A 15,143-nucleotide genomic window follows, 5' to 3' on the forward strand; every position below is an offset into this window, starting at 1 on the left:
GCATCTATGTTCATCAGTGATATTGGCCTATAGTTTTCTTTCTTTGTGACATCTTTGTCTGGTTTTGGTATCAGGGTGATGGTGGCCTCGTAGAATGAGTTTGGGGGTGTTCCTCCCTCTGCTACATTTTGGAAGAGTTTGAGAAGGATAGATGTTAGCACTTCTCTAAATGTTTGATGGAATTCGCCTGTGAACCCACCTGGTCCTGGGCTTTTGTTTGTTGGAAGATTTTAAATCACTGTTTCAGTTTCAGTGCTTGTGATTGGTCTGTTCATGTTTTCTATTTCTTCCTGGTTCAGTCTCAGAAGGTTGTGCATTTCTAAGCATTTGTCCATTTCTTCCAGGTTGTCCATTTTATTGGCATAGAGTTTCTTGTAGTAATCTCTCATGATCGTTTGTATTTCTGCAGTGTCCGTTGTTACTTCTCCTTTTTCATTTCTAATTCTATTGATCTGCGTCTTCTCCCTTTTTTACTTAATGAGTCTGGCTAGTGGTTTATCAATTTTGTTTATCTTCTCAAAGAACCAGCTTTTAGTTTTATTGATCTTTGCTATATTTCCCCTTTTATGGCTGTTAGTATTTGCCTTATGTATTGATGTGCTCCTGTGTTGGGTGCATAAATATTTACAATTGTTATATCTTCTTATTTGATTGATCCCTTGATGATTATGTAGTGTCCTTCTTTGTCTCTTGTAATAGTCTTTGTTTTAAAGTCTATTTTGTCTGATATGAGAATTGCTACTCCATCTTTATTTTGATTTCCATTTGCATGGAATATCTTTTTCCATCCCCTCATTTTCAATCTGTATGCGTCCCTAGGTCTGAAGTGGGTCTCTTATAGACAGCATATATACAGGTCTTGTTTTTGTATCCATTCAGGCAGTCTATGTCTTTTGGTTGGAGCATTTAATCCATTTACATTTAAGGTAATTATTGATATGTATGTTCCTATTCCCATTTTCTTAATTGTTTTGGGTTTGTTTTTGTAGGTCTTTTCCTTCTCTTGTGTTTCTTGCCTAGAGAAGTTCCTTTAGCATTTGTTGTAAAACTGGTTTGGTGGTGCTGAATTCTCTTAGCTTTTGCTTGTCTGTAGAGGTTTTAATTTCTCCATTGAATCTGAATGACATTCTTGCTGGGTAGAGTAATCTTGGTTGTAGGTTTTTCCCCTTCATCCCTCTAAATATGTCCTACCACTCTCTTCTGGCTTGCAGAGTTAACCTTATGGGGATTCCCTTGTATGTTATTTGTTATTTTTCCCTTGCTGCTTTTAATATTTTTTTTTGTATTTAATTTTTGATAGTTTGATTAATATGTGTCTTGGCGCATTTCTCCTTGGATTTATCCTGTATGGGACTCTCTGTGCTTCCTGGACTTGATTAACTATTTCCTTTCCCATATTAGGGAAGTTTTCCACTATAATATCTTCAAATATTTTCTCAGTCCCTTTCTTTTTCTCTTCTTTTTCTGAGACCCCTATAATTTGAATGTTGGTGACTTTAATGTTGTCCCAGAGGTCTCTGAGACTGTCCTCAATTCTTTTCATTCTTTTTTCTTTATTCTTCTCTGCAGTAGTTATTTACACTATTTTATCTCCCAGGTCATTTTTCCGTACTTCTGCCTCAGTTATTCTGCTATTGATCCCTTCTAGAGAATATGTAATTTCATTTATTGTGTTGTTCATCACTGTTTGTTTGCTCTTTAGTTCTTTTAGGTCCTTATTAAACGTTTCTTGTATTTTCTCCATTCTATTTCCAAGATTTTGGATCATCTTTACTATCATTATTCTGAATTCTTTTTCGGGTAGACTGCCTATTTCCTCTTCATTTGTTAGGTCTGGTGGGTTTTTACCTGCTCCTTCATCTGCTGTGTGTTTCTCTGTCTTCTCATTTTGCTTAAGTTATTGTGTTTGAGGGCTAGTTGTTTGGCATGGGGTGTCCAGCACTGGAGCTTGCTGGTCATTGAGTGGAGCTGGGTTTTGGGGTTAAGATGGAGATCTCGGGGGGATTTTCGCCATTTGATATTACGTGGAGCTGGGAGGTCTCTTGTGGACCAATGTCCTGAACTTGGCTCTCCCACCTCAGAGGTGCAGCCCTGACGCCTGGCTGGAGCACCAAGAGCCTGTCATCCACACGGCTCAGAATAAACGGGAGAAGAGAAAGAAAGAAAGAAGAAGATTAAATTAAAGTAAAGTAAAGTAAAGTAAAAAGTTATTAAAATTAAAAATAAAAAATAATTATTAAAAAAATTGTAAGTAATAAAAAAGAAAGAAAGAAGAGAGCAACCAATCCAAAAAACAAATCCACCAATGATAACAAGTGCTAAAAAGTATACTAAAAAAAAAAAAATGGACAGACAGACCCCTAGGACAAATGGTAAAAGCAAAGCTATACAAAATCACACAAAGAAGCATACACATTCACACTCACAAAAAGAGCAAAAGGAAAAATCCACCTCCTCGATTTGGGATGATTCGTTGTCTATTCAGGTATTCCATAGATGCAGGGTACATCAAGTTGATTGTGGAGATTTAATCCGCTGCTTCTGAGGCTGCTGGGAGAGATTTCCCTTTCTCTTCTTTATTCGCACAGCTCCTGGGGTTCAGCTTTGGATTTGGACCTGCCTCTGCGTGTAGGCCGCCTCAGGGTGTCTTTTCCCGCCCAGACAGGACGGGGTTAAAGTAGCAGCTGATTAGGGGGCTCTGGCTCACTCAGGCCGGAGGTAGGGAGGGGTACAGAGTGCGGGGTGAGCCTGCGGTGGCAGAGGCCAGCGTGACGTTGCACCAGCCTGAGGCACGCCGTGCGTTCTCCTGGGGAAGTTGTCCCTGGATCACAGGACCCTGGCAGTGGCGGGTTGAACAGGCTCCCAGGAGGGGAGGTGTGGTGAGTGACCTGTGCTTGCACACAGGCTTCTTGGTGGCTGCAGCAGCAGCCTTAGCATCTCATGCCAGTCTCTGGGGTCCGCGCTGATAGCCGCGGCTCACGCCTGTCTCTGGAGCTCGTTAAAGCGGTGCTCTTAATCCCCTCTTCTCGCGCACCAAGAAACAAAGAGACAAGAAAAAGTCTCTTGCCTCTTCGGCAGCTCCAGACCTTTTCCCGGACTCCCTCCCGGCTAGCTGGGGTGCACTAGCCCCCTTCAGGCTGTGTTCACGCTGCCAACCCCAGTCCTCGCCCTGGGATCCGACCTCCGAAGCCCGAGCCTCAGCTCCCAGCCCCCGCCCGTCCCGGCGGGTGAGCAGACGAGCCTCTCGGGCTGGTGAATGCTGGTCAGCACCGATCCTCTGTGCGGGAGTCTCTCCTCTTTGCCCTTCGCACCCCTGTTGCTGTGCTCTCCTCCGTGGCTCCGAAGCTTCGCCCCTCCGCGGGCAGTCTCTGCCCGCGAAGGGGCTTCCTAGTGTGTGGAAACCTTTCCTCCTTCACGGCTCCCTCCCACTGGTGCAGGTCCCGTCCCTATTCTTTTGTCTCTGTTTTTTCTTTTTTCTTTTGCCCTACCCAGGTACTTGGGGAGTTTCTTGCCTTTCGGGAAGTCTGAGGTCTTCTGCCAGCGTTCAGTAGGTGTTCTGTAGGAGTTGTTCCACATGTACATGTATTTCTGATGTATTTGGGGGGAGGAGGGTGATCTCCACGTCTTAGTCTTCTGCCATCTTGAAGCTCCTCCTGGGGGAGATTTTTGATTACTGGTTCAATCTCCTTACTAGTAATCAGCGTGTTCAGATTTTATATTTCTTCGTGATTCAGTCTTGGCAGGTTGTATGTTTCCTGGAATTTACTCATTTTGTCTAGATTGTTCAATTTTTTGGCATATAATTTTTCTTAATAGTCACTAATGATCCTTTGTATGTCTGTGGTATCAGTTTTAAGAATTTCTGACCATCACAGTTCTTCAACATCTAAATGTCTCCAGTAAGCAGAAAGTCTTGTTCACAGCAAGAGGAGGGTCATTCTGCCTGTCTCCTCTTTGATTAAATCAACACACTCCTGCCCTTTCAGTACCTGACCACCACTCCACCCCTCATGTGGTACTGACCCCTGCCCACCTCATCCTGCCCCACCTCCTGTTAAACATAGCTGTTCTTCTTATTTAGGGAAAATGAAAGAGAAGGCAGATTTCAGACTTCATTAATTTCTCTCTGTTTATCACCTTGGACAAGGACAGGCTGGTAAATGCAGGCCCTTAACTGCAAGCTGCTTGAAACAAAGGTGTCCTTTCCCTTCCTCCTTCCTGCCTGACATAGGTTCTCTCTGGACAAGGACACGGGACTCATCATGCTGATTGCCAGACTGGACTATGAGGTCATCCAGCGCTACACCTTGACAGTCCTCGCCCGGGACGGGGGTGGTGAGGAAACCACAGGCCGGGTCAGGATCAACGTGTTGGATGTCAACGACAACGTGCCCACCTTCCAGAAGGACGCCTATGTGGGTGCCCTGAGAGAGAATGAGCCTTCCGTAACACAGCTGGTGCGGCTCCGGGTAAGATGCCGGGCTGCCCTTTGATCTGTCTGTTTACCTTGTCCTTCTCTCTCTGGTTTCCCCTTGACCGCCCGCTCAGGAAGCCACTGCAAGAAGTACTAACTGCCCATCCACAAAGAATTCTCCTCAGATCGGGGGTCATATTCTTGATCTGTGTCAGGCCACCTCTGAGTGGCACTTCATGTCCCTGGTTACTGAGTGAGGCTAGTGTCTGTCTCAGCTTAGATTTTAGGTCTCCATTCACCCGCCATCTCCCTTGGTGAGTTCTGAGCAGTTGCCTGTATAAGGCCCCCCATCCAAGCCCTTTAATGACTGCTTAGAATCAGGTACTGCTGCAGCTGGAAGGCACCAGAAACCATGGGCACAACCCAGTTCATGGAAGGGGAAACAGGAGGGGAGCGGCAGACGCCATGAATTAGTAGAGGAGAGAGCCAGGACTAGAACTTGGGACTCTACGCTCCAAGCATCCTCCTGCAATGAGTCCCCACCACATGTTGGTGACCTCTGACCAGAAACTTCTTAATGTCCTCGTGCCCCTTCCCCACTCTGCCGACCCAGAATGACAGGACCCAGAGCCTCCATTTAGAACTTATTTCTGAAGGAGGCAGGGATGAAGGAAGGTGGAGGAGGTGGGCATGGGGGATACACAGAAGACAGGACCACGCGCCCTCCTAACGTAGCCCTGGCTCCCTGGTGGACCCTGCCCTCCCTCCCCGCCCATCTCCTCTTACATGCAGAGTGGAGCGAAGCCCCTGGAGGCTCTCTAGGGTCAAAGACATCTGGAAAGAGCTAATTAATGCAGCCACCCCAGAAACAGCCGAGAGAAAGGAGGATCCCTGACCCAATTCCAAGTGCCTTCTTCCCTCCTTGCATTCATGAAACGTGCATTTATTAGATTACCTACTGTGTTCCAAACACTGTGCTGGATTCTAGGTATCAGCTTCAGTCAGGAAGCAAAGTTCCTGCTTCCATGGAGCTGACAGGCAGGCAGAACGAGGAAGGCAGAAATTAAACAAGAAGTTACAATCGGGAGGGGGGACGAATGGGTGCCCAGCACAGGGCCCAAACCCAGTCCAGAGGTCAGGGAAGGCCTCTGTGCATGAGATGTTCCAGCTGGTACTGAGGGTGTAGGAGATGGCCGTGCCAGGTATGGTGGCAACCCTTTTCATCCTCTGGGTAAGGCTTGGCCTTCCTCTATTCCCCCAGGCCTTCAGCCTGCCCCCTAGATTCCCCCAGATACCTCCACACCCCAACATGAGGTGTGTCTGCTGGGAGCCAGAGAGTAGCCTCCAGCTGAGGGACAGGGAGGGCCTGGATCACCCAGAAAAGGGGGCTCAGAGAGGGGCCAGCCATCCCCTCCCACCTGCCCTCTTCTGGCCGGAGGGTCACTGAAAGCTCAAGGGCCCTGTCCACCCTCTTCCTTCCAGGCAACAGATGAAGACTCTCCTCCCAACAACAAGATCACCTACAGCATAGTCAATGCCTCCGCCTTTGGCAGCTACTTCGACATCAGCGTGTATGAGGGCTATGGAGGTACGCGTGGGGCAGGACTGAGGGCCCAGCCTGGGAAGGAGGGTCGGCAGGTGGGAGCAGGGTTGCACATCACACCTGTCTCAGGAGGGAGCCCTTCTGTCTCCCAGACACCCTGGACCACTTGGGAAGCTGCCCCACAGCTCCTGTCATCTGGAGCAGCACGTGGTATGGGGTCACAACTTCATAGGCTCAAGATCTGTGTCTCAGTTCAGCCAGATCTTTCTTTGAGTCTTAGGCCTGTGGCCAGTCAGGCATCTGAAATTACCACAGTGTGTGGGGTCCCTATTAAGAAAGGCTGCCTGGCCAGATCTGTTGGGGGGGGATGAGGGGGAGGGGAGTCAGGTAGAGGCTTGTTAGCCAAGTTTCCCCATCCTTTGGGCATGCTGTGGCCACTTCCCAGATCTTCTGGGCTATGGCCTTTCCCTGCTTGACCAGGCACAGTTCCATACTCTGGACCTTGCCCTGCCTGCCGCACTGTGAGTCCAGGAAGGGAATAGCAGCAACAACCTCAAGCTTCAAGATCCCAAAAGACCACCTGTTTTTTTTGTTGAAGCAACTGGGGCCCAGAGACAGGGGGTGACTTGCCCAAAGTCACACAGCAAAGCTGTCCAGGGAGGCCCTGTGATCTGGCTCTTGGTGGCTTTTCAGCACCTGCCTCCCCACCAGAATACGACCTCTTTGAACTTCTTGACACTCTCTCCCCTTACAGGGGTCATTTCCATGTCTTTGAAGAGTCTGTTCCTTCTGCTGGGAAAGCCCTTCTTCCCTGTCCCTTTTCCTGCTTCCCTTTAACCTCTGGCGTGCTTTAGGGCTCATTTGGACATCCTCTCCTCTGAGAAGCTTCCCTAATGCTTGAAGATGGTCTAGGTGTCCCCAAGGCAGAGCAGATGTGCACTGGATGACTCTGAGTGCAGTGCTCACTCCTCCTCCCACCCCACATTTGTGTCAGAGAAATGCTCTTGGAGAAGCTGCAGTCCTGGCTCTGGATGCTACAGCCCGATGGCCTCTGTAAAATCTGTGTGCCCCCTTTTAAAAACTTAACAGTCCCATGCCTCTCCCCACCCTCACACCTCACCACCTTCTCAGCTAGAGGAACCCTCCTTGGGTTTTATATTACTAAAGCAACAATTTTGTTTCTGTTTTCCAAATAGAAAGTGGCAATTTAATATTGTGGTAATGCCTTTGCAGACTACCCATGCCCCCCACTCCCAAGCCAATACATCTTCCCTCCCAAATTGAGAATCAATGGCTGAGCACGAAAGATACTCATGGTGAGAGTCCAGGCATGTGCAGTGTGCCTTTGGGAAAGACACTGAACCTCTCTGAGCCTGGTTTCCTCATCTGTAAAGTGGGGCTTACGTTACCACCAGAATAGTTACCACCTGCTGGACTCAACACTATGCCTGGCACATGTCAGGCAGTCAGTAAACCTAAGTCAGGACCATGGGGCTCCGGGAGTTCAGAGGCAGGAGGGGAAAGCAAGGCAGAGCTGGCTCAGGCTGAGCCAGCCACACCCTCTCTGCCCAAAGGGGAGCCGTGGCTGGATGGACATGTAAAGTCTGCTCACAGAGGGCCTGGGGCCCTATCCTGTCATTTCAGTGATCAGCGTGAGCCGCCCCCTGGATTATGAACAGATACCCAACGGGCTGATTTATCTGACGGTCATGGCCAAGGATGCTGGCAACCCGCCTCTGAACAGCACTGTCCCTGTCACTATCGAGGTGTTTGTAAGTACCCAGGGGTGCACTGGCCTTGCCCTTCCAGGATATGGGGTGGTGAGTGCTTCCCAGAGTATTGGGGCCCTGCCAGAACCCGCGGTCCCCACAGCTCAGAGAGTTACTCAGCAGACTGTCCCAAAGGCTGTCCCCTAAAAAACCGCCTCGCGGTTCAGCCATGGAAGGCACAGGGCCCTGGGACCCAAGAAGAGCCCAGTAGCTGTGCTCTAACTTCATTCAGGGACCTCAGGACACCCTCTGAGGGGGAACAGGAGCTGGGGCTCAAGCAGGGAGGAAATGTCATAGATTCCTTCATTTATAGCCATATTCGGTGAAATTCAAGGGAATTCCTGGAAGGTCATCTCTGTCTCTCTCTCTGGTCCCCTCTTCTTCACTTCCTTTTCCCATTCCTGTGAAGATCTAAAAGAGCCTGAAACCAAACCACAGCTTGTCTGACATGAATATCAAGCACAGCTTAGTGCTTTCCGTGTCTGAAATTATGTCGCTGAGTCCATCTCCACACTGGTTCGTTGACCCTATGCAGCTCCCCCAGCAATCCCGGGGATGCAAATCACGGTCTGACAGCAGCCCAGTGGGCCTTCCCCGCCGCCCCGCAAGACACCCACCCCCATCTCATAAAGGCTGCTGCCTGCAGAGAGAGTGAACACGTGTTGATGGAAGAGTTAGTGCACTACTGGCTCCAGAAGGATTCGATCAGATTGCCAGGTCAGGAGATACTCTGCCATTTGACAAACAGTCAGCACAATCTTGCCCAGAGCAGGTTGCTGGATGACCTTCCTGTCCCAGCTGGCTTCGGTAACAGCTTCTGGTGCTGCCTTATTTCTGGCTTTAATGAGTCTCATCCTTTCAACCCAAGTCCAAGGCTCCAGGGCCAGCTCTGGGCAGGGGACCCCACTTGCTTATGGAATAGGACAGGGCAGTGATGGAAAAGTCGAGGGTGATTCCTGCAGGGAGCCCTGCAGCTTGGGCATGTGGGAGCAGCATTTCAGGGTAGGAGAGGATGGAGGGTCTCTGCAGAACCAGGTTCAGTAATGGAAAGTCAGAGTCTGGGACCCTAGATCTGGCACTTCAGGCTCCAGGGAGTGGCCAGGAGGAGATCCACAGAAGCCCAAACGCATGCCTGCCTTTAACCTGCAACCTCCCACCTTGAAATGCCGAGGGTGAGAGCAGAGAAGCAGAGTACGCTCCCCGCTAATCCTGGACAAGTCCTGGTATTCGTCCCCACATGGCCCCAACCCTGACTACAGCCCCCAACCCCCCCCAACCCTGGCCACACTTACAACCCTGACCGACGCCCACCCCCACCCCCCCATCACTTTCAACCAGAATCTTGCTCTACTCGATCAAGCAGTGAATTCCTCCTGTGTGCGCGGTGCAGTAGAAGGTCCTGGGGGGATATGAAGGCGGCTATGGATCCTGCTGCCCCCACAAAGGGACACTGAATAGAGGGAGGAGCACAGCTTGGGAGGCGTATGGCTTTGAAACCCAGCTCTGCCACCCTCTAGCCATGTGACCTGTGGCTCTTGTCCTCTCTGAGCCTCAGGGTCCTGATCTGCAGAATGGGGACACTCATGGTACTGCCTCATGATATTGTGAAGATTAAATGAGATCCTGCAGGTGGTACCTGGCTCCGGTAAGGCGGGCCGTCAGTACAGCTGATAAGACAGATGTGCGTACAAGCAGCAGCATCCGTGCGCCAGGCTCTCTGGTGCAAAAGGGGGATTCCAGACAACTCAGCTGCACACAGAAAGACCCTCTCTAGGCTTTAGGGAAATGGCAGTGAGAGAGGATGAGAGTAGGGGAGGTTTGGGGAAATGAGTTGAGGTGTTCCGCGCCGCCCAGGGATGGGCAGGCAGGATTGACCAAACGGAAATTAAAACGTCTCTAGCTCCATACTGTGCCAACTGCTTTCACGTGTTACACAGTCTCTCTCAATCCCATCCAGCACCTGAGTCTCAGGGAGGGAACATAGGCGGTACAAGGTCACCAGTGCCTTCCTCACTTTCTGGCTAGTAAGCGGCCTTTGAATTTACTTCCAATCCTGATAAGCTAGGATTTGAATCCCGACCTGTCTGACTCCTAGGTTCACGTTCTTTCCACCACAGCCCTAGGCTTGGGGGCTTGGATATCCCAATCTTCATGTGACTGAGACCAGTGTGCCTCAAAGTTCACGTGGATTCCCTGGGCATTTTCTTAAAATGCAAATTCTTATCTAGTGCATCTGGGGAAAGAGCTGAAGCTCTGCCTTTCTAACATGCTCCCAGGAGACGCTCATGCTTCTGGTCAGGGAACCACACTTTGAGTAGCAAGGCCTTCAGAGATCCGCCCTCGTGGTATCTTGAAACCCAGGGACTGCCCCAAACCCCAGCCCACGTCCCAACCTGTGGTCACTTAAGGAAGGGACCTGGGGAGAGCCTCTTTCTCTTTTTGCCTCAGCCTGTCACATGTAGCCAGAGCAGGAAGTGGATGGCCCGGGGACAGAGCTAACCTTTTATCCGCTATGAATAAAAGAGTGATCAGCAGCCTCAGCCTCTCCCCCTGATACCAGGGAGCAGGGGGCTCCATGTGCAGAGGCAGGTGGGGGCAGGAGTCCACCTCGCTCCCCTCTCAGCAAAAGCCAGCATGTGCCCTGGCCTAGAGCCACCTCAGCCCCACGGAAGGGGCGCCGTTTTCCGACTTCCTCAAAGCTGTCATGTGGGTCAGCAGGAACGCTGCACTGCCCTTCCAGGTCTGCCCTTGCCCGTGGCAGCAGGGCGGATCTGGCAACAAAGACAGGTGCCACCTTGACTGTGAGTGAACATCATCTCCTGAGCAGAGTTTTGGGATGGTGTAGTCACTTGTGTCTAAGGACCACACTTGAAAAGGTTACTGCCTCCGGGTTGTTTTTGCATGTGGGTGATTTTTAAGTAGCTGTCACTTGGCTGAGCTGCCTCCTCCCTCCACCAAAGGGATCGTCTCTCAACTGAAAAAGAAAAAAAAAAGAAAAAGCCCCAGCAGAGCTGAAGGAGTTGACGGCAGCACTTACTGCACAGGTTGGAAGGGGCGGGGAGGGGCAGATCGAGGCGACAGGGCTATGGAAGGAGGGTGTGGGCCGGCGGAACCAGGTGATTCCTTTTCATCCGCTGCTTGTTGGTTTTTAATAAAGAAGTCAAACTCGGTTTGTAGATTTCCCATTAGGGGACAATAAGCTTTTGTAGAGGGAGCCACTGAATTAGAACTAATAGTGAATGCAGCGCCAGGATCCAGGGAAATATCACCGCTAATAAGTTTCTGCCTCATGCTCTGCCACTGACATTCTCCACGCCGTTCCATGCAGCCAAGCGTAAGGCTTAAATATATACGTGTATGAGGCTCTCGTGCCCACACCGGGGATGCCCAGGCGTGCTGCTGGGGCATCAGACATGGGGTGGGGCCTCACACTGCCAGTTCTCTGAGGCTGGAGAGAGGGACAGGTCAGCGGGAACCAGTGTTTGGTCCAGAGCCAGGGGCCAGATGGGGGAAGAGCACTCCTCCACCCACAGTCTCGGCACGATGGGATTCTCTAAAGTCCCACGGGGTGGGCAACCAGATACCAGGCCATCTTCTTCTTTAAATTTTGTTTAAATTTGTTTTACTGAAGTAGAGTTGATTTACAAGTTTGTGTTCAGGCCGCCTCCTCCTCCGTGCGTGCTCAGCCAGGAGTGAGTGACTCGCTGCAGGAGCCTTCCTCTCAGAGGGCTCCCAGTGCTTGGGGGAGGGAGGCCCTGGGAGCCTGCATGGCTGAGAACTGAAGCCTACAGACTCCCCCGGGGGGCTGCGACCCAGTCTGACCTCTGAGCTCAGTGCTGGGCTTTTGGGGAAAGGGGAGGAGGTGCTGAGTCAGGTGGGCCAGCGAGGCTTCCTCCAAGAGGGGAGCAGGGAGGCACTCTTGTGGAGTGACTGCAGAAACGGTTGGTGAGGACGAGAGGGTCTTCAAGGGTAGGAAAGTCTCCCGATTGTGAAGGAGCTTCAGGAGCAGGCGGAGGCTGTGTCCCGGGCCCACCCTGCTGCCTCAGCCCGCAGACCCAGCGGCATCCCCTGGCCACTGGTGAGGGCTGGGCCAGAGGAGGGATTGCTCTAGAACCGCAGCTGGTGGTGGGGGGCCGGGTTTGCCCAGGCGGGTGGAGGAGCCGTTGTTCTTGTGTGTGTGCCCAAGGGTCTAGAATTCAGGCTCTGGGAGCCACCTGCCCCTGCCTGCCACTGCATACTTCAGGATTGAGGTACTCTTTCTCCCTTCGTTTCTAGAAGGCAGAATGTTGATAGGAGGGTTCCTAGAACCTCCACTGTCACCTCGGCGGAGCTGGATGGGAAGGTCCGAGCGTGGGTGCAAGAACTGGAGGGGAGCCCGGAGTTCAGCCGAGAGACGGGCAGGGAGAACCAGGGGAGCTGGGAGTCCCGGGCAGTCCCAGATGCTGCCTTCATTCTCCGTCTCTCCGGCCATCACTGTCCCTTCCTGACCCCACACATTTCCCCAAGGCCTATCCTGCCACCTTGAACTGTAGCCCAGCTAGGGGGCCACCTGGCCACCCTGTGACACCCCACCTGGTTCTGGTTATACACTGAGGCCAGAGCTCCTCGGTGCCAGCCTGCGATGCTGACCAGCCCCGAATGCTTCCCTGGCTCCTGCAACGTGTCTCTCTTCTGTTCCAGGATGAGAACGACAACCCTCCCACCTTCAGCAAGCCTGCTTACTTTGTATCCGTGGTGGAGAACATCATGGCAGGTACGGCCTGGGCTGGGGAGGCGCGAAGGCGGGAGGCCAGCAGGCATGGCGCCGACGGCATGAAAACCTGACCTTGCACACGAACGCCAGAGGCCCGTGCCCTCCCTGTGTTTCCCAGTGACAGATGGAACCTCTGGAGATGTCCAGTTGTCTGCCGGCCCACAGTTCTTTACAGAGCACCTACTGTGTGCAGATGCTCGGCTAGGCACTTGGTCCCTGCTCCCCTGCAGCTAGTTTTCCTGCAGGGAAGAGAATAATGACCAACGATTAATTCAACAACCTTGGTTAAACAAGAGTATGCAGAGAGTTCTGAGTTTACGGGGCTATGTGGCCGGTCCCCGGGCCCATAATGGCCGAAGGGGTCACCTTGGAGGATGGCATGTGTTCCTAGGTGAGGACGAGAATGGGAGGCTCCTCCCTGGGCTGTCTCAAGTGCCAGGGCCCAGCTTGCAGACCCAGGGCCACCAGCTCCACACTCAGGTTCCAGGGGACCTGCTGTGTCCTCAGGGCAGGCCGGAAGCTTCACCCTTACACCCAGAGTGGACGTTCTGGGGGGGAAACTCTCATATCAGGAACTGCTGCAGCAGCTGGAGGAATCGGGGACAGTGGAATCAGAGGTAACCTTCCCTGGCATCACAGGGCCTTCTAAAGAGAACCTCAGGTACCTTCCTGGTATCTGATGATTTGCTGGGCAGGTGCCAGACTGTGCCCAGCCCACCCTTACCCATCCTAGTCTCAGGCATCCCCTGGAGAGTATCACTCTGAAGCAGCCTCCTGCACTCCCCATCATCCCCAGAGATTCTGACAAGGAGAGACCTTCATCATGGCACTTAATCCTCTTCCAAGTTGAGTATGCTGGGATAAAGGAGTGTGTCAGGGCAAAGGGACCTGTCCTCCTGCTCAGGACAGGACTGAGAGATCAGAGGCCCCACGGCTACCTGGCGGGGCCCAGAATGACCTTACTGTCCACAGCCCCCTGCCTGGCCCCTCATGCCCCCTGGGACTATTGATTCATCCTCATAATAGTAACCACGGTCTGCAGTTCAGTGGGAGCTACCGTGGGCCAGGCCTGTGCCCCACGTTTTATCCTTTGGGATCCTCGCCAGCAACCCCACAAGTTGGGCTTTATAGTTAGACCCACTTTACAGAGGAAGAAGCTAAGGCTCAGGCAAGTTAAGGCGATTGCCAGAGGTGCTACCAGATTCCAGCCTGGATGTGGTGGCTCTAGAAGGCCACACGCTGACCCTCCTCGCCACCCTGCCAGAGCTGGCAGCTGGGTGGCAGGCGGGGGCTGAATGCCTTTGCAGGCACGGCTACGAGACAGTCTGCCCTCAGAGTCTGGCCAGGCAGCTGGCAAGGCTGGTCCCCTGACCCAGGATTTCACAGAAATGGAAATGAAGGTGAGGGCCTTAACTGGACATTAAAGAGAAAATAAAAACCCTTATAAATTCTCCTTGTGATCAAGATAAAATAAGACCAAAATTGAATACAATAAATGTAGAATAATTTAATATGAAGCTTCATTTCTTTCTGAGTCAAAGTCAAAGCTGGTCAATCTGAGCATATTTAATATGGTGACCGGGCAGGGAGGGATGGGGTAGGGCAGTGGTGCACTCTCTGAGGCCGGGCCAGGAGTGAGTCGGGGACGGAGGGGGAGGACCGGATCCATCCCAGGCTCCACCCCCTCCCATGGAGCCTTGTCCCCACACAGCCCAGGAACCTGGGCCACAGGAACAGGCGGTTGAGCCCACTTTCATCCCTGGGTCTCCCCAGCGGCAGGCTTCCTGCCTCCTGAGGGCTCCTTCCCCTTGGGCCTGTGCCCCTGTCCTGCCCCCAGAGCCTGGGGCTGTGAGCCCACCGTGAGCAGCACCCCACTCCTTTTGTCTCCCGGAAGGAGCCACGGTGCTCTTCCTGAACGCCACGGACCTGGACCGCTCCCGGGAGTACGGTCAGGAGTCCATCATCTACTCCTTGGAAGGCTCCTTCCAGTTTCGGATCAGCGCCCGCTCAGGTGAGCCCCCTGTGGCCCTCGTCCTCTGCACCTCAGGCTGACACTCCATACTCAGCCCGGGGACTGGCCTCTGGGCCAGCGTCTCCTCCCTTTCACAGGAGGCCCGTGTTTCTGAGCAAGTCAGCTTTGAGCACCTGGTTTTATCCCTGAAATACGCATTTGTGTGAGATTACTGACCTTACCCCCCCCCAAAAAAAATCACAACATTCCTTCATTCACCAAAGAATGTCTTTCAGTGATGAAGACACCTGTTATGTTTAAAATGTGTTCCATTTTACAAATATCTGGCTAACCCACTGCTCTGCAGGGACACCTTTCTTCAAGCCTAAGTGTCTCCCTCCTCAGCTGCAGACCCCATTCTGGAATCCTGGCTCCTCTTCCTAACGCAGTGTGTGTCTCAGTTCCCCACCTACAGAGGACGCGCATATCAGGGCTGTTGTGTGAATTCAGTGAGTCATTATAGAGAACTCAGAGTAGTCCCTGGCACGTAGTAAGTGCTAACAAAGTTAGGTTATTATCATTATTTTCTTTGGTCTTTTCACCCTGGGGCCCCCATCCCCAGCTCCCTGCTCAGCCCATGTAACTCTCCTTTCTTCCTCATTTCTCCATATGCCTCCCTCTAGCTTTCTCTCCTCCTTGAGGCAGGGAGGGAA

At 52.0% G+C, this 15,143-nt stretch overlaps 1 protein-coding gene across 1 annotated transcript in view; it reads left to right on the forward strand.

Moving 5' to 3' along the window:
- The window catches only part of CDH23 (cadherin related 23), a 377,990-nt gene that overhangs the window by 267,163 nt on the left and 95,684 nt on the right, over positions 1 to 15,143 (forward strand). The window contains exons 15-19 of the mRNA XM_055081216.1: positions 4,232 to 4,469; positions 5,897 to 6,002; positions 7,602 to 7,729; positions 12,407 to 12,479; positions 14,374 to 14,490. Of these exons, the coding sequence (XP_054937191.1) occupies positions 4,232 to 4,469; positions 5,897 to 6,002; positions 7,602 to 7,729; positions 12,407 to 12,479; positions 14,374 to 14,490 (662 nt within the window). The remainder of the gene's footprint in view (positions 1 to 4,231; positions 4,470 to 5,896; positions 6,003 to 7,601; positions 7,730 to 12,406; positions 12,480 to 14,373; positions 14,491 to 15,143) is intronic.

The sequence above is a fragment of the Physeter macrocephalus genome, chromosome 20, assembly GCF_002837175.3.
Source record: "Physeter macrocephalus isolate SW-GA chromosome 20, ASM283717v5, whole genome shotgun sequence".
Classification (NCBI taxonomy): Eukaryota; Metazoa; Chordata; class Mammalia; order Artiodactyla; family Physeteridae; genus Physeter; species Physeter macrocephalus.